The following is a 20,325-nucleotide window of genomic DNA, read 5'->3' as shown; positions in this document are numbered from 1 at the left end:
CGTTTCCCGGGTAACCTCTGCATCTGGGGGGGGGGGGGGGATGTTTTTGTTTGTTGTTTCCCTGTTCCACCTCCGGCTTCAGCACGCCTTTGAGCCGTCTGCCATCGGCGTGGCTGAGGTTTGGGGCAGTGGGATATACCCGCAGCTGGTGGCTGGTTTAGAAGTCGGAGGAGTGGCGCCCTTTTGTGCCGTCTGCCATAACCGCTGTTCCACTCCTCCCGGTTGGCTTCTGGGGTATAGTCACGGTTGGTGACACTGGACGTGCTTCCAGTTTCCACTGCGCCAAGGGGGTGGGGTTGGGGTTGTTTTGTTTGTATGTTTTTTTTTCTCCTTTTGTTTTTCCCCCCAGTTTCCGCCCTCAGGGTTTGACTGTGGTGTCCTCTGGGGGGGGAAGGGCTGTGGGTCCATCTAGCCATAGATGGCCGGGGCTGGGTCCGTTGGTCATGAGGGGAGGCGTCTCCTGGGGTTGATAGAATGGTCCTCTGGGAGGCGCTGGGAGTCCCCGTGGGTGACGTTGGATCCCAGAGGGACCTTGGCTGTGGTTATTACTCCTGGAGCTGGCGGGATGTCCTCTGTGGGGTGTTGGTCCCTACATGTCGTTGGGGGGGGGGGGGGGTGTTAGCAGTTTTATTTGCAAGCTTAAGTTTGGGTTGTTTTTCTTTTCTCCCCTTCCCGGGGTTTGATGGAACGGTCCTCTGGGGGGGGGGGGGGGGGGGGGTGTTTTGGTTGTTTGTGTTTGTCTTTTTTGTTTTATGACTAATCAGACTGTGAACATGGTTGGACAAAGGCTGACCGCACAGGTTCAAGAACTCCTGGCCACAGCTGTGCTAATTGACTGATAGAAACAAGGGCAAAGATGCAGCCAGAGGAGAAGACATCTACCGTTCTGTAGATGAAGATTCTGTTGGAAGATGAAAGCAGATACGGTTTCCAGCCATGGTCCCTGGGCCAGGTTTGTGTGGTCGCCGGGAGGCTTCCCGTGAGGGTGGGGTACTGTTGTATGGCTGGGGGGCCTGGCTGCCTTTTTGTTTCTGTCTTTTGTTTTTCCTTCCAGGTGGCTTGCATTTGAGACTGAGTGGCTGTGTAGCTGAGTTTATCAGGACCTCACCCTGATCACCTGCGGCTCGTCAGGACTCACAGCTGTGGTGCATCTACATGGATTGGAACATGGTGGCATTTAAGACTGGAGTACACAGTGTGTATTTGCCAGAGACTCGACCTTGTGACCAGACGGGTGAGATCGTCGTCTCGGGAGCCATCTCATCATCAGTGGATGCAGAGAACGTCCAGGTTTGATGCATGGTCTGTGAAAGAGGAGAGGGTGAGGTCTCATGCTCATCAGCACACTTCCTGAGGTACATTAGATTTTGTGACTAACATTTATACAGTCAGTAAATGTGGTGTCCCTCACACCTTATTATATTGAGCTGTATGTTGGTTGTTTAAATCAGCTTCCGCTGCAGTGAGTTTGTGAACTGGATGTTCCATGCCTGCAGGGTGGGAAGCTGATTAGTAATTAAGCCAGGAAGTGTTTGCTGTTTGTGCACCTTTGAGCGTTTTCTCTGTGTGTTGAGTGTGGACTCACATAATGATTCCTTCTTTCACAGACTCGGTTTGTCGCGGCCACCTGGGGGGTGTCGGCGGGGTCCTTGGGTCCGAACCAGTTCTGGCTCCGGACCGTTAGCGCTGCTGGGAGCGCACCGCAATCCACCACGCCAGACCGCGCACTTTTATATTTTTCACAGCACTGTTATGTTCATTAAACTCTGTTATCCTTTGTACCGTGCTCTGCTTATTTTATACTGGGTCCTTCAAACACTGGTCGGTTCTCCGGGCTGCGTCCGACACATAACACATCACCATAGCAAACAAGAAAGGACTCAGAGCTGATCATTGGTGTAATTCCTACCTCCACCTTGAATGAGTCTGTCATTCCTACTGCACATCTCACCGCTGTCACACTATCCTTGTACATGTCCTACACTACCCTCACATACTTCTCTTTGCCACTTCAGACTTCCTCATACAATACCACAACTCTTCTCTTGGCACCCTGTCATACGCTTTCTCTAAATTCACAAACACACAATGGTATTCCTTATGGCCTTCTCTATACTTCTCCATCAGTACTCTCAGAGTAGACATTGCATCTGTAGTGCTCTTTCTTAGCCTAGTTTCTACAACTCTTTCCCATAACTTCATGCTCTGGCCAATCAACGTTATGCCTTTGTAGTTACTGCAGCCCTACATGTCACCCTTGTTCTTAAAAGTAGGAACCAGCACACTTCGTCTCCATTCCCCAGGCATTCTCTAGCTTTTCACAATTTTATTAAACAGTCTGGTTTGAAACTCCACTGCCATCTATTGTAGACATTTCCATGCTTCCACTGGAATGTCATCTGGACCAACTGCCTTTCCACTCTTCATCCTCTTCATAGCTGCCCTTACTGCATCCTTATTAATGTCTTGCACTTCCTGATTTACTCTCTCCGCCTTATCCAGCCTTTTCTTTCTCTCATATTCTTCATTCATCAGCTCCTCAAAATATTCTCTCCACGATCTGCATCTTTTACCACCCTAACCTGCTACATACACATCCTTTCCAGATCTTTTCCATTGTCTGGCCAATCTGTGTAAGTCCTTTTCTCCTTCCTGACTATTCAACTTCTTGTACAGCTCGCTATATGCCTTTTCCTTAGCTTTTGCCACTTCTCTTTTCACCTTACATCACATCTGCTTGTATTCCTATCTACTTTCTTCATCTCTCTGACTATCCCAATTCTTTTTTGCCAACCTCTTTTTCCTTATGCTTTCCTAGACATCTTTGTTTCAACACCAAGTCTCCTTGTCTTTCTTTTGTTGCCCAGATGTCACACCCAGTCCTTTCCTAGCCATCTCCTTCACCACATCTGCAGTACTTTTCCAATTGTCCAGAACCTCCATCCAGTGCCTCTGTCACCTTCTCACTGAATTCCACACAACAGTCTTCCTCCTTCAGCTTCCACCATCTGATCCTTTGTTGAGCTCTCATTCTCTTCTTCTTTACTTCTAAAGTCATCCATCATCCGTCGTAGCTACACTCTCTCCTGCCACCACCTTACACTCTCCAATTTCTTTTAGCTTGCATTTCCTACAAAGAATGTAGTCCACCTGTGTGTACCTTCCTCCAGTCTTATATGTTACACTGTGCTCCTCCCTTTTCTTAAAGTAGGTATTCACCACAGCTATTTCCATCCTTTTTGCAAAATCAGCTACCATCTGTCCTTCCACATTCCTGTCCTCGATACCATATCTACCCATTACTACCTCATCACCTCTGTTCCCTTCACCAACATGCCCATTGAAGTCCGCTCCTATCACCACTCTTTCATGCTTGGGCACACTCTCCACCACCTCATCTAACGCACTCCAAAAATCTTCTTTCTCCTTCATCTCGTAACCTACCTGTGGGGCATATGCACTGATGATATTCATCATAGTAAAGTAAGTCCCGTTGACTACTCCTTTGTTTGTGCTCGGGGTCACCACAGCAAATCCGTGCTGGAACTGCATGTTGAAATGGCACAAGTTTTACAGTGGATGCCCTTCCTGACACAACTCCACATTACATGGAGAAATGTGGCAGGGATGGGGTGTGAGCCGGGAACCTTCCACGCTAAAACCAAGTGCACTAAGCACTTGGCCACAACAACTTGAACCCTATGCTCCTGGCCTTACTTTCCTCCCAACTGATGCACACATAATATGTCTACCTTTCTCTTCTCCATTATATCAGCCAGTTCTCTCCCTTTACCAGTCACACAACCAACATTCAAAGTCCCGACTCTCACTTCCACCCTTCTAGTTTTCATCTTCTTCTCCTGTCTGTGGACATGTTCTCTTCCTCTTCTTCAACCAGCATTAGCCCAGTTTCCGCCGCCAACACCCTGTTGGGCAACAGCAACGGTGGCCATCGTTGTTAACCCGGGCCTCGACGGATTCAGTATGGAAATTCAATTTGCACTCTGCATGGTTATACTGGCTTGTTTTATGCTAGATGCCCTTCCTGATGCAACCCTATTCATTTATCTGGGCTTGGGACTGGCACTCAGAGTGTACTGGCCGCACACCCCATGTGGCTGAGATTTGACAAACTGTAAGGTTTTTGCCCTGCCTCCTTCTACCCTCTTCACTTATCCAGGCTTGGGACCGGCACTCAGAATGTACTGGCTACACACCCCATGTGGCTGAGTCATTAATGAATTCTCTGCTAATGTATTGAAATTTTATACAGATTTGTCCTGAAGTTTCCTTGTAAATCACAATGACCTGATTCCCAAAGAAACACACATAACTGATTCATTCTTTGATGCATTCTAACCCTTATTTTACAACTCTAAATAAATAAATAAATAAATAGGATGATATGGAAAATGAACTGTCCCCTCCTCCCCAAAAAACAAACAAACAGAAAAACTCAGTGATCCTTACATTTATTTTTTCTTCTATTTCACTATAGACAGTATGAACTCAAGATATTTAATGTTTTGTATGGTCAACTTAATTTCATTTGTTAATATACATTCTGCCAATTCAACATGCAGATCCAACTTGGATTTGCTGTGGCGACCCCGAGTGCAAACAAGGAAGCAGCCGAAGGGACTTACTAATATACATTCTTCCCTGCATTTAAGGCCTTCCAAAAAAGGTGGGATGGGGACAGTTTATTCCAGATATGAGGTTTAAATCATTACTTTTACAGCCCATTTTCTTTGGACAAGTCTGGGGATGGACACATGAACATTTCCAAGACACTGAATATGTTGTACTTCATTTACATCTATCATTAATAAGTGCAAACAGTATGGTACTGTGTGTCAAGTAGGCTGTTCTCAAAAATTGAGTGACCATGCTGGAAGAGGGCCAGTGAGGGAAGACACCCAGACAACTCTGAAGGAGTTGTAGGTTTCTGTGGTTGTGATAGTTGAAACTGTGCATATTGCAACTTTTCTTTGTTGAATCACTTACTACAACTACATGATGAAGTGGTACAGAGGAAGAATTTCTCAAAAATATCATGTAAAATGTCAGCTGCAGTTTGTCAGAATTCAAATGGGAAACCTGAGGCTAAATTTGATCTGTCTTCTGGTTTTACAATCCTTCTCTACTCCACTCCAACATGAGGACGGGGATGCAACAGGAAAATATTGTACCATTCCCAGTTTCTCACATCCACAGAGGTCTATAAATATTTCAGAGCTGTCATGGGTGTGTTGGTGGCTTCCCTCACTCGTCTCCTCCCAACATGTTCACCCATTTTTTGTGAACTGCCGAATAACACATTTACCATAGTGTGACCATACTGTTAATGTTACATAATCATTGATGTGCATGAAGTCCAAGACATACTCAGATTTAATCTTTATATTTAGAATAAATTTGGAAGGTGTTGCAGGTCTATATTATGAAATAAAATTAAGTTGACCACACAAAAGATGAAATACACTCAACAAAAATATAAATGCAACACTTTTGGTTTTGCTCCCATTTTGTATGAGATGAACTCAAAGATCTAAAACTTTTTCCACATACACAATATCACCATTTCCCTCAAATATTGTTCACAAACCAGTCTAAATCTCTGATAGTGAGCACTTCTCCTTTGTTGAGATAATCCATCCCACCTCACAGGTGTGCCATACCAAGATGCTGATTAGACACCATGATTAGTGCACAGGTGTGCCTTAGACTGCCCACAATAAATTGGGTGATGGGGGGTTAACAAATTAGCATTTTTGACATTGTCCCAACTTTTTCTGATTTATGGTTGTAAACATAGTTGTTAGAAAAAAGCTTTAAAGTTGGAAAAAATTATTAAGGAATTTTATTTATTTATTTATTCTTTTTTTGCTTCTCACATTTTTCCTCAGGGTCAAGCTAGAATATGTGCTATGGATCCACATGTTGATTTGGTAGATGTTTTATGCCAGATGCCTTTCCTGATGCAACTCCAGATGTACAAGTATACATGCTGAATGAAGCATGGTTGGTCATAAACCAGGGACCTTCTGTTTTGGAAGAAAATACATGAACTTGTGTTATATTCTGCTTGCGCTGCCAGGCTGGCTAAAGAAAGAACAGTTAATTTTATTTGCATCTCAATTTGAGCTGAAGACCTTTTGATCTGCAGTTAAATGCTCCATCACAGCGCTATAGCTCCAGAATTCTATAAGTAATTACTCAAAACACATCCACAGAAGGTATTTTGTACAATTTATATTTTTGAAGCGGGTCGCAGAATCTGTTCCATCTCTTATGATTTGCTTTTTATATTATTTGATGAGGTTTTGCTTCTCGCTGAAATTATATGGTCGTCAATTTTCTTTGATTGTTAAAGTATTATTTTATACTCCACTTAACTGCTGCATCACATGAAGCTGACAGTCTTTCTGTTGAAATAACAAAAAAAAAAAAAAAAATTCCCTTCCACGTCTCCTTTTGTTACTGAGGTTATATCATCTTTAAATGGCAGCAAATTGTCAAATCCTTCTGTGCATCAAACAAGTTGTTTGGACTAATAAGTTTCAAATAATAGTTCTCTGTGTTTAAAGTTATCAGTGTGAGCAGTGGCGGCTCTAAAGGGTTTTGTAATTGTGGGGCTCAGTGTCAGTGTGCTCATTTAGTGGTGAAGTGTCACACTTTCTAGTACATTTGTAAACATTCATTTTAAAGTAATTTTTAAGTAACTGTTATATACAGGTTGTAATAATGCCAACTGTTTAATAATAATTGCAGTCACCCTTCTGACAGCACAGATGCCTTTGAGGGTTTTTTTAAAATTGTATGATGCTTGATGAAGGTGTCTTGATTTATCATTAACCAAAATGTTCTCCTTCAGTGTTCCCCTGCTTGTGTAATGACTCAGCCAATGGACAGTCAGATTAAAGCAAGCCAGTGTCATTACTGCATCTCAACGAGCAACATCCAGACCCTCTTTTTAGAGGGCGAAGTGATAAAGAAAGGGCTGGGCACTTGAGACTACATTTTTACCAGGTTCAGCTTACTGCATGGAGGTTTTAGTTGACAAACAATCCATTATTATTTTTTTAATATACTGGTTAATGGCAAAATATATATTGGGCTATGTGAGTGGTTTGAACTTGCTCATTTGATGATCACAGCTGCTGGTTTTCAGCAAAGGCAGTTTTCATTTTCAAGGTTGGCATCACGATACATAGAAAATCTTCTACACTCAACAAAAATATTAACGCAACACTTTTGGTTTTGCTGCCATTTTGTATGAGATGAACTCAAAGATCTAAAAGTTTTTCCACATACACAATATCACCATTTCCCTCAAATATTGTTCACAAACCAGTCTAAATCTGTGATAGTGAGCACTTCTCCTTTGCTGAGATAATCCATCCCACCTCACAGGTGTACCATATCAAGATGCTGATTAGACTCCATGATTAGTGCACAGGTGTGCCTTAGACTGCCCACAATAAAAGGCCATTCTGAAAGGTGCAGTTTTATCACACAGCACAATGCCACAGATGTCGCAAGATTTGAGGGAGCGTGCAATTGGCATGCTGACAGCAGGAATGTCAACCAGAGCTGTTGCTCGTGTATTGAATGTTCATTTCTCTGCCATAAGCCGTCTCCAAAGGCGTTTCAGAGAATTTGGCAGTACATCCAACCAGCCTCACAACCGCAGACCACGTGTACCCACACCAGCCCAGGACCTCCACATCCAGCATGTTCACCTCCAAGATCGTCTGAGACCCGCCACTCGGACAGCTGCTGAAACAATCGGTTTGCATAACCAAAGAATTTCTGCACAAACTGTCAGAAACCGTCTCAGTGAAGCTCATCTGCATGCTCGTCGTCCTCATCAGGGTCTCGACCTGACTCCAGTTCGTCGTCGTAACCGACTTGAGTGGGCAAATGCTCACATTCGCTGGCGTTTGGCACGTTGGAGAGGTGTTCTCTTCACGGATGAATCCCGGTTCACACTGTTCAGGGCAGATGGCAGACAGCGTGTGTGGCGTCGTGTGGGTGAGCGGTTTTCTGATGTCAATGTTGTGGATCGAGTGGCCCATGGTGGCGGTGGGGTTATGGTATGGGCAGGCGTCTGTTATGGACGAAGAACACAGGTGCATTTTATTGATGGCATTTTGAATGCACAGAGATACCGTGACGAGATCCTGAGGCCCATTGTTGTGCCATCCAAGTACATTACCTCAAGTTGCAGCAGGATAATGCACGGCCCCATGTTGCAAGTATCTGTACACAATTCTTGGAAGCTGAAAATGTCCCAGTTCTTGCATGGCCGGCATACTCACCGGACATGTCACCCATTGAGCATGTTTGGGATGCTCTGGACCGGCGTATACGACAGCATGTACCAGTTCCTGCCAATATCCAGCAACTTCGCACAGCCATTGAAGAGGAGTGGACCAACATTCCACAGGCCACAATTGACAACGTGATCAACTCTATGCGAAGGAGATGTGTGTTGCACTGCATGAGGCAAATGGTGGTCACACCAGATACTGACTGGTATCCCCCCAATAAAACAAAACTGCACCTTTCAGAGTGGCTTTTATTGTGGACAGTCTAAGGCACACCTGTGCACTAATCATGGTGTCTAATCAGCATCTTGATATGGCACACCTGTGAGGTGGGATGGATTATCTCAGCAAAGGAGAAGTGCTCACTATCACAGATTTAGACTGGTTTGTGAAAAATATTTGAGGGAAATGGTGATATTGTGTATGTGGAAAAAGTTTTAGATCTTTGAGTTCATCTCATACAAAATGGGAGCAAAACCAGAAGTGTTGCGTTTATATTTTTGTTGAGTGTAGTTTACACAACAAAACTGAAAGTGCAACAGTGCTTCACCTCAGGGAGCTTTGGCGGGTGTTTTCCACTTGCATGGTTTGATGTTGTGTGCAAATCCATTAACTTGCCTGAAAACCTCACTACACTCTCCCGTTGACATAGTAGTGTGTTTGGTTCCGAGGATGTCAGATGATAATCTGATTTGTTTATTGCAAATTTTGCCCAAAACACACCTGTGACTAAATGCAACCCCTTTGTATCTTGTACCTTACTTTCTGCTCAGATTATGCATGCTGGTAATAGGAAATTGGAGTTTGACATGCTCCAAATGTACTTTTACTTAATGTTGTATGTTGTGCACTGCAGACAGAAAATTTGTCTGATAATATATAATTTTTGTTGATAAATGTGAATGTTTTGATGGGGCTGCTGATATCTTTTGGGGAGTGTGCAGCTCTCTGTCATCCTAGAGCTGCCTATGAATGTGAAAAAATCACGGTAATCGGATTCATCCATTAGTTCATTTAGAATTTTAAACTGACAGCCCAATGCTGCTGCCAGCTGGATTGCCCATGTTATGTCCCTTGTTGCGCCTCTACGGATGTTCACCAAAGCTGAATCATCATCTGTTTCACAGTTCACATCTCAATCACGCCCTCCTTTGGGCTTAGCATGTCCCCTGAGCCAGCACTGTTGGATATGAAGCTTTCACAAAGTTCTGCCGATTCCTTGTTCCCCTGAGGAAATTGAGAACACTAAGCAGCTGGCCTGAACATTAAAGGCCTGGCTGGAAGTTTTCAAACTGATTTCAGGCATAGACATTTACTTTTAGGGACTTGTCCTGTAGAACATGTAGAATGTGAGACTCACTTGCCCTGTTGCTATCCTGACTTGCCCCATGTCAGCGGATTAAGAAACATTGTTCTTCCTTGCGTAAATTTCATATTGCGTAACAACATGAAATCTTCACAGCAAACTCTAGCTTCCAAGGTATACCACCGACTGCACACTCCCTTAGTGGTTGTACTGTATATCAAAGATGTGATTCACTAACAGAGAAACCCGAGGAAAAGTAAACTCTCAGGATAGGGGGGAAGCTGAAGGGTTCTCGACATTGTGAAATGCATTTTCCAGAATTTTAGAGCAATAAATTGAAGACATTTTATGACAACTTCATGAGAAGATTTGTGAAAATTTGTGAAACACAGCATTCTGAGTATATTAGCAAAGTTACATGTGTTGAGATATTCCAGTAAATAATATTCATCTGTCCCCAATGGTAGGCCCATTATGAGCACAGCAGTAAAAGTATCAAAGTTGTACTTTTCTTCTTAAATATTCAGTTGCAATAATAGAAAAGCACAGTTTGACAAATTATTTTACCAAAGCTTGACTTAGCAATTAAAAGGATGATAGCAAGCCATGATTCTTACAGTAAAGTTCAATATTTGAAAAGAGCAATCAAGTCACATAGCATACATCCATCTTAGTATTATAGGCTATGAAGTAATATCAGAACAAGTTAAATATTATGAGATATCGTGCCAGTAATAAAGATGCCCACAATAAATTAATGAGTAAGGGCATGCTGGAGAGATTATATTTTCCAGCTGGCTTGAGAACTCCTTGGGATCCCCTAGGAAGAGTTACAGGACTCGACCAAGGATACGGAAGTGTGGAATGAGCTGCTTGCTCTGCTGTGACCCAGACCCGGATATGTGGCTGAAAATGAATGAATGAAAAAAAAAAGCTTAATTGTTGGAATAAACTGCAACATGGAAAATATCAGTGAAATAGCTTTTGTCAAAATTATGAGAAGAAAGAGTGAAATGAGCAAAAGTGATCGGTTTATAACTAACTTTTTTTTTTTAAAAAAGAGGAGGATGTCTGGTGAGAGGATGACAAGAATAATTTTATTTAAACTCTTTCTGGTTGAATACGTTTAGATTCATTGGATTCATTGCTACACAGGGAAGTGATGACGGACACTTTGTCCTTAACTGTATCAGAGATTGTGTGTGTGTGTGTGTGTGTGTGTGTGTGTGTGTGTGTGTGTGTGTGTGTGTGTGTGTGGTGTGTGTGTGTGTGTGTGTGTGTGTGTGTGTAGTTGGATCTGAAGTGGTGAGCCTGTATATGCAGATGATGAGGTGGAAACAGGCTGTGTGTGCACATGACAGCGGGAGCTCATCTCTCTGCAAGCGTGTTTTTTTTTTTTTAACAGGCTTTGAGCAGACTGATTTTTACCACAACTGCATCAATATTAACACAGTTGGCACTTTAAAATCAAGTCACCAGGACACAAAATCACACTTCAGTCAAACTTTGCATTTAATCCACTGTTCACACTGTGGTAAAATCGGACTTCTCCAATTCAGGCAACGTCGAATGTCCAATGAAATTTTTTAGTTGTCAATCAGAAAACTGTTAATATCAAGGGCTGTTATTTTAACAATCGACAAAGCACGTTGGTAACATCCAGATGGAAAAAAAAAAAAAAAAACTAACAAAAAAAACTTTTTTTTTCTTTTTACTTGTTTCAAATGAAGTTTTGTTTGGATCAACAGGACATCTTGTAGTACTGGAACTGATTTAATGTCTTCGTTATTCTTTGTTTTTTCTTTTTTTAATATTCTCAAAGGTTACTTCCATATTAGCAAGATGTCATCTCACAGTCTGCTGCAGAAGGAGTATAAGCTAAATGCAATCACTAATGCTGCAGGAAAAAAAATTGTCAATATGTTGGCTAATCGATGCATTGAGTTTGTGTGGTGGTGTCGCTCAGGCGGTAGAGCAGGATGTCCACAAACTGAAGGGTCAGTGGGTTTAATCCTACACTGGATGAGTGTGGAAGGGTTCTTCAGCAAGACTCTGAAACCTGAAAATCTGCTCAACCTTGAAACATAATGAGCTCACTGCAAAGTGGGGATGACACAGATATTTCCTTTGGAGATTACTGTGGTATAGGTATCAGTATAGGTGTTGAAGCTGCTCGTACACCTGGCTACGTTTGGTGTCATAACAGGCTGAGCTACAATGCACTTCAGCTGCCCAAGCAGTTCTCACCTGTCCTCGTTACGGGGCTGAACATTCCTGAGCAGGTATCCCACTCGACCTTAGCCTTGCCCTTACTCAGCTCATGAAGGTCTGGGAATGTGTTGTCGTACACTCAGTCCTCAGGTTTTGAAATAATTCTGTGTTTAGTGTGTAAATTGGATAACAAGATGCATTGAGCCTGTACCTTGAGCCAGTTGAGGCTCCTGGTATTCCAACCAATGCAAATTTGAGTGATGGAATGTTTACATCCATATGGAAAAGAAATAGAAGTTTGCCATGCTTCAATTTTTCAATTTCAATTTTATTTTCATTTATATAGTGCCAAATCACAACAAAGGTGCCTCAAGGTGCTTTGCGCAAGTAAGGTCTAACCTTAACCCCCAGAGCAAGCACAAAGGGTTGCTTCTTATTGCAATGAGTGGCTGTATGAACATTCAGTGTCAATGTGTCAACTATTTTGTGTCTGAGTGGCCGATACATCTGTGCAGGTAGCAGAAATGACCAACTGCATTGTAACGACATCTGGCTGTGCAAAATGAAAACTGACTGTGTAATTCTCTGCTGAAAAACCAACAGAAACCCCTGTGAGCATAGCGTGGAAACTACAAAAACTCCATGCACAAACCTGAAATTCTTTTGCCAAACTGACAATTGATACATCTGCTATACATAGATAACTCATATGATTTGTTTAACTCAACACAGCTGTACACAAGTATAAGAAAAAGTCCATGCGTGGGTCTGAAGTGTGCTCCTGTGTAGCGGTGTAAATGCAGCATAACTAACCTGGAAAATTTCCTAAACCCCTCTGTGCATAGCTTGGAGCCTGTTACCCCTGCAGGTGCAAACTAAGTTGTTCACAGCACAATGAGCCATCTTGCAAAAAAAAAAAAAAAAAAAAACTACACAAAGGTGCTAAAGACAGGCATGTAGAACGAAAGATCATCTCAGTAGCCTACAACTCCCAGAAGTCTTTGCTGGGATATGCCCTGCAGGAGCCCTTGGCTCACCGTTCCACAGTTTTGTAATGTCACTCAGGATAAAGAGCAATTCCCCAGGCTCCCCAACTTTTTTTGTTTAGCTGTGTGGCATGCTGTTTTATCAGTGTCATTGTGGTGATTTTTCCTCCTGACTAACTGCCTTGTTGTGGAGGTGGATGAAGGTTGTCGTGAAAGGGAACACGATTGGCTGGGTGCCAAAGTGTGTCACTCATTTTTCAGGGAGCAATGGCACTGCAGTCATATATATATATATATATATATATATATATATATATATATATATATATATATATATATATATATATATATATATATACATACATATATATATGTGTGTGTCGTCTCAAGGGACTCCTTGGCAGCAGGTGTGACACATAGTAATAGGAAATGATGCTGCACAGTGCAAAACCTCTTCTGAATGGGGTCACCCACTGTCAGCTCTGTCAAGCGCGAACCACAGCAGCTACTCACCCTTTAATGAAAGCTGTCACTTTTTTGTACTAAGGCCTTATTTATTAAAGCCCATTTGTTCTGTTTTGTTAAATTTTGCAAGTTTAAGAAGCGTCTCCAGAGATGTGCGAGGCAGCAGCTCATCACCTGAGGTCTTAATTACTTGGCGGCTTAAAAAAAAGGAAAAAGAAAAAAAAATGCACAATTTGAGTTTTCCCTCCTGTGCTCAGTTCAATAATTATGAAAGTGATCTTTCATCAAAATTCAGTGTGCCGATTATATTATGATCTCCTGATGTGAGGTGATTAAGCATTTTCCATAATCACTCCCTTCACACTGAACTGTATACCCATTCATTTTTAAACATGTTGCTTATTCTGTCTTTTTCTGCTCTATGCTTTCTTCTTAATTTATGTTCCAAATTTTGCAGTACCATGTAAAACCAAAATCAGTAGACAACAACAAACAAAACATGCAAACTGTGAAACATACACACAACAGATAAGTAAATGTTTTTAAAGTTTATCGAAAATGCATATTTTTAAAATGGAATTTCTAACTGCCGTAACAGTTTTTTCAACCCATAGCACTTGTTAAGTTCAAAGATCCAAATGGTATGTACAGTGCCTTGCAAAAGTATTCAGTCCCTTGGTATGTCACGCATTTTAATTTGTTTTTGCCATTTCACATACAAAAAGTAAAATCAGGCTTCTCAATATAAAAATTTCTAAAATTATCTTCCTTAAACTAAAACTTAAAGCAAATCTCTACAACTTGATATAAATTAATTAAAAATATAAAAGTCAAGATGATGGGTTGCATAAGTAATCGGCCCCTTTGGTATAATACCTGTAAATAATCAGTTTTATTGCCAGTTGTCTTCAGACAAGTCAGGGGATGGATACATGAACATTTCCAAATCACTGAATATGTCTTTGACTTTGTTTACATCAGTTATGAAGAACAGTATGGCACTCCATGGTGAATCTACATAGAGTATATAGTTCTCAAAAACTGAGTAACTGTGCAAGAAGGAGAAGAGTGAGGAAAGCCACCAAGACAACCAGACAACCCAGAAGAAGTTATGGGCTTCTGTGGCTGTGATTGGAGAAATTGTGCATAGTGGATGTTTTGCATTTTGTATCACCAGTTATACAGCTTCATGACGAAGTGATACAGAGGAGGACTTTCTTTCACCAAAACAGTTCATATCTAGGCTTGCATCTCAGATGTACCTTCTGGCAAATTGTAGCTGAACTTTCAGGTCATTTTAAGAAGATGATTCCATGAGTCCATGAAACTGATAAGCGTAAATTAAGATGTGAGCTAATGTTAGCTCCATTGTTTCTGGACGTGGGGCTGTTAGGTGGGTCTACCTTCAGTGTCGGCCCTAGTGTCTTTTGTTTTGTTTTTTTTAATTTCAACAGCACTTTCTAAAGGCCACTGTGCGTCATGCGTCCCACTTTTAATTTAGCTCACTGACTCGTGTTGTAACCTTACTGTCAAGTAAACAGAGAAGCTGATTGGTCATAACCCCAATAACTTTGAACATGTTCCTCAGAAAGGTTATTTTAGAAATGTATTAGAGCCACACATGAGGGAATATATATTTTACAAGCATAATATAATTTTAGTATATTTATTAAATTCTTACAAATGCAATGCCACAGTCACATTTTGTATGGTAGAAAAATTTAAATAAATGAAAAACCAATGAGGCAGTAGAGCCTTTGCCTATTGCACTCCAGTCTTATGGAGTAGTCTAAAGGTTGAGTTAAGCATTTAAATCTAGACTGCATTTTTATAGAAGTTATAATTAGCAGATTGTTTTATTTTAACTTACTGTAATCATGTTTAATTGGGATGTTGATTTTTGCCTTATTGCTGCCTGTGTCTGTTGCTTTTTCATTCATTTTCTATACCTGCTTACTCCACTTAAGGGTTATGGCGGGGCTGGAGCCTATCCCAGCAGTCATAGGGTGAGAGCCAGGGTACACCCTGGACAGGATACCAGACTATCGCAAGATCAAATATAGACAGTTAAAGTTTCCAAATATAGACAATTAAAGTTTCCAATTCAAAAAAACTGCATGTCTTCAAAATAAGCACCCAGAGGAAACCCACATGAACATGGAGAATCATGCAAACTCTATAAAGAAACATGCAGGCGGGAACCCAGGACACTTGCGCTGTTAAGCAACAGTGCTGACCGCTAAACTACCCACTGTTTGTTTTGAATTGGAAATTGTTTTGATGTTCAATTTTTATGTTTTAATGTCTGTAATGTAAAGCTCTGTGAAGCTTCTTGTATCAAACCAATTTATTGTTAACAATACTGTAACATTGTATAATATATAATTTTCAGTAAAATGGTTCTTGGGAGTATGAGCATGGCTAAGACCTTTCAGCTGAGCCCTCCCAAGACTCCCTGCCTTTTAAAGCATTTTTCTTTTTTTGCCTTTCAGCTTCTGGGGGGCCTTCACCCTACAGACCCCCCTAATTACAGCCCTCTTAGCCCACTTTAAGCACTTTTTTAAATGTAGATGTAAATTAATATTCAAAGTTTTCAGCTATTTGACAGTAGGGCTGGACAATATGGCCAAATTACTGTATCTTAATATGATATATATATGATATGATATATCAATATGATATACAATATGACTATGATTTGACACAAAGTGCAACAACAGTGAAAATTAAACATTCTTAAACAAAACAGCAGTAATACCACACTCATTTTGCACTCATCATAAGGTCAGGATACTGTGCCCTCCAAAAGTACTGGAACACTTGGTACTTGAAACATTTCAATTTTTATGCCATTTCAAATACAAGAAATACAAAAAATATAAAGAATACAAATTTCTAAAATCATCTTCCTCAAACTCAAACTGAAAGCAAATCTCTAAAATTTGATAAAACCTGTAAATAATAATTCTTTTTATTGCCAGTTTTCTTCAGACAAGTCAGGGGATGGAAACATGAACATTTCCAAGTCACTGAATATGTCTTGGACTTTACAATGCTCATATGGCCAAGGGTATTTTAGGATTGCATTATAGTTTATATTTCTGTCATTGCACTTTGTTGGTTATAAATGCTGGAAAATTCTAACAATGTTACAAAAATACAGTACAGTTTTTAGGTTTAGGGTATTTATGTTTTATGGACCTTTACACTGTCAAGAACAATATATACTTCTTTTAACTATGATCACAAAGTACCTGCTGCCATTTTTTTTTTTAGAAATTTGCAAAAATCTAAAACAATAAAAATAAATAAACACATTGTCATTATGGAGTATTGTGTGTAGAATTTTGAGGAAAAATAATATGTTTCATCCATTTTTGTATAAGACTGTAACCTAACAAAATGTGGAAAAATTGAAGCACTGTGAATACTTTCCAAATGCACTGTACGTGTGTGTGTGTGTGTGTCTGTGTGTGTGTGTGTGTGTGTGTGTGTGTGTGTGTGTGTGTGTGTGTGTGTGTGTGTGTGTGATTATTAAGGTGCTATCTGTCAGAAACAAGTTATCTTTCTGCTGTCTGTCTGATATTGTAGGATGTGCCTTTCTAACATACTGCGCCAGAGAGTCTGCACTGAAGGCCCAGAGCGCCCTCCATGAACAGAAGACTCTGCCAGGGGTAAGTGCCCTCGATCTGCCCTCTGTCATATTTTATGGTCCTTGGGGCAGCTTGGCTACACCGGGAACATATGAAAATATCAAAATTATATGACGCATACATTAAACACACACTCACAAAGATACATTCATATGCACTCTGGTTCACACGTGCACTTTCACTCACTTGCAGACATACTAAAAGACAGTGGCCGATCTCACCTTGCAGTGTCTTATTACACTAATCACCCCAGCAGAGATATTTGATAAGAGCTTCTTTATACCAGCCTGTGCCGTCCTTCCCCTGTCCTCGCACATTATGGCCGCCACAGAGACTAATTGCCTTGAGGAGTCCCACTCTCATTATCACATATAATCAAACAGTAAGTATAAACAATCATTTTTACCATGTATATCACCATCTGGTGTTTTTGTTTTAATTTTCTCCCCTCTTCCTCCCTCATCTTCCATCGTTTGCCTTTGGCGGGCAGCTAACTTTTTTCAATTAATATAACGGCCTCTTCAAACGACAGGTAAAACATGCCCAGCAGCAGGATCTTAAGCCCACCCAGGGGGAGGCCCTCAATCTGGGATGATTGTAAGCCGGTGGTGTCTATCGGCACTCGGATGTGTGTGAGTGGGATTCGGCTCTCGCGAGGTGTGATTGAATTATGCCCCAAGAACTGTAAGCTGCTCTAACACCCAGGCAGCTCACCGTCCTCTGCCATCTCTCCTCATTCTAACACACCCTCGAAGAGATTGGAGCTTGGATTAGAGTTTCGAAATATTGAAATCTACAGGGAGGGGGTAAAAATGGAGCTACTGTTGGAAAGATAGAGATAAGACAGATACAAAGTTGGGGGGGAGCAGTGAGGAAGAATAGATTTGGTGGTGGGGGGTAGTTAATGAAATTGGGAATTGCAAAACCAGCACCTGTGTCCAGACCCAACTAAACCATCCCACTGAAAACAAACAAATAAACCAGCTCCAACAAACATTTCTCTCCGATGATTCCCTCTGGACACTTTATGCCATATGTTTGGAACAGCTCTTGATACGGTCTTAATTTTGGTGTCAAATTATTTGCATCACACACGTTTCAATAGCCTATAATAGAACACACTCTCAGAAAATGAAGGGTTACCATGGTAACAGTCAAAAACAGTAACGGTTACCCACAACTCAGATCTTAGCACTGAAGTTAGAGAGCAGATTTTGGTTGTAAAGGGCAACTGGGCTCTATTATCAAATGTTTCTGGGTTGATCTTTTCAGTAACCCAAAAATAATTTTAATCAGTGCAATACTGATTCAGCAGGGGTGCATCTAGCTTCAGGTGGTGGTGGTGGTGGTGGCATTTGGGGGGGGGTTTGCTAGGACTTGGTTGGTTGTGTGTGTGAGCATGCTCCTTGCCAGAAAAAAAATGTAAAAATCTGTAGTTTTTTTCTGCATTCTCAGGGATTCTGAGAAGCTCAATACAGACTCTCTTGTCATTGTATTTAATGCACACTGGAAATTTTACTCTCAGAAAGCTTCAAAATTGTTGCATGTTGTGCATATTGATGTAAAAATTGATCTAAAAATGGATATAAAATGTAGACATTTGCTGCAGATACAGAAAGGGGAAAAATATCAGAAAATAAAGCGATGGCCAAATCTGTCTCTGTGAGGTAAGTGCATGTTCAAGCTAATAAATACAAACCAATTTAAACTTAATCTCATATGTGCCAGGTCAGGAATATATATTTTTAATAGTACAAAAAATATCATTTTGGAATCAGCACATTAGAAAGGTGGGGGGATAAAGAGCTCCATTTTTTTCTGCTGTTCTGCTGCACATGCATGTCAAACACCTGCTATGTACTTTTTCAACAGAAATAACTTGCTTTATTTAGTTTTGTCCTAAAATGGCTGTTAAGGTTAAATAATTATTAAATAACCACAGCGATGACCTCTTAGGTTTTCATGTTATAGGACCAGATATAGGAGCAGGTGATCTAGACATGATATCAGATATCTGATATCATGTCTAGATCATTAAATAATGGACCCATTAATAAATAAAATTAACAGGTCCATTAATTTTTTTTATTGATAAAATTAATGGACCCATAAATAATGGATCATGAATAATAAATTAAAATAAACCAAAAAATGCAGTTTTACCCCACCTTATAAAATCATATTATATAAAAAAGTTGCAGAATGCGTTTTCTTGATTTTATTTAGCCCTATTGGTGTGATGATAAGACAGGTATGACTATGAATTACCATACACAAACCCAGTAAACATGTTGTCCAGTGGATGAAGATAGGAAACAAAGTGGCTTAATATCGCTACTTGTCACCCCTCTCAGTATGTAGGCTCTGGAGTTACAAACTTACGGCTCAATCTGGACCCCTTTGTCAAGCCCATCATACTGGTTTTCTATAAAATAAACTTCAGTGTAATCCAACAGCAGATTTCAAAGGGAAAATTCAAAATACTCTGGATCATCTGTTAGAAACTAATCAGATTAATGAACTGTAACATTCTTTTATGACGGTGAACTGTCCAGTAACTCCTGTATTGTACATCCTTCCTAAGATTCATAAACAGTATACGGATATGCCACCGGGCTGACCGATTGTATCTGCCCATGGGCTCTTTAACAGAAAAGATTTCAGCCTTTGTGGATCATTTTCTCCAACCTTTGTTCAATTCCCTCCCCTCCTTCATTAAAGACTCAGTGGAGTTTTGAAATTATTACGTCCGCCAAGGGGGTTATGTTTTTGGTTGCGTCCGTTTGTTGGTTGGTTGATTGGTTGGTTGGTTGGGGTGTTAGCAGGATTACTCAAAAAATCCTCAACGGATTTCAATGAAATTTTTACCAGGGGTGTATCTGGGCCTAACTTAGAAGTCATAAAATTTTGGTAATGATCCGGAACATGATCCGGATCCAGTAATTTTTTTAAGGATTCTTTATTATTGCAGGATAGGGCCAATTTCAACATTTTTGCATCTAACTGCATGAAGACGGATCACAAAGGCTGAACAAAAATTAAGTTACGACACAAAAATAATTCAGCCTTTGTTTCTCCTCATTGAATAAACTTGTTATTAGAAAATAATTTTAAAAAAAACTTGTGTAGTTCATGCAGTTTCTCTTTATAAATACATTTGCTGAAGATCTAAGGGTTTAACACTCTGGGGCCGACGCCGTCAGGTATGACAGCTGAGACCAAGCTTTACTAAATTATAAATAACGTTTTTAATGATATGAGATAGAACTTTACCTTTTTTTTGCTGAAAAGTTAACTCCGCGGACTTTCGAGCCACCGTCCACCATCTTTGTACACTTCATAGAAGCTGTGTGATGACGTGAGCAATGTGA

The 20,325-nt window shown here is 40.7% G+C and overlaps 1 protein-coding gene across 1 annotated transcript in view; it reads left to right on the top strand.

Moving 5' to 3' along the window:
* Positions 1-20,325, top strand: part of si:dkey-205h23.2 (CUGBP Elav-like family member 4) — a 540,050-nt gene that overhangs the window by 12,568 nt on the left and 507,157 nt on the right. Inside the window, exon 2 of the mRNA XM_034186416.1 lies at positions 16,893-16,975. Coding sequence (XP_034042307.1) covers positions 16,893-16,975 — 83 coding nt within the window. The remainder of the gene's footprint in view (positions 1-16,892; positions 16,976-20,325) is intronic.

The sequence above is a fragment of the Thalassophryne amazonica genome, chromosome 2, assembly GCF_902500255.1.
Source record: "Thalassophryne amazonica chromosome 2, fThaAma1.1, whole genome shotgun sequence".
NCBI classification, from domain to species: domain Eukaryota; kingdom Metazoa; phylum Chordata; class Actinopteri; order Batrachoidiformes; family Batrachoididae; genus Thalassophryne; species Thalassophryne amazonica.
Note: the sequence above shows the minus strand (reverse complement) of the source record. Positions and strands in the feature narration are given on the sequence as shown.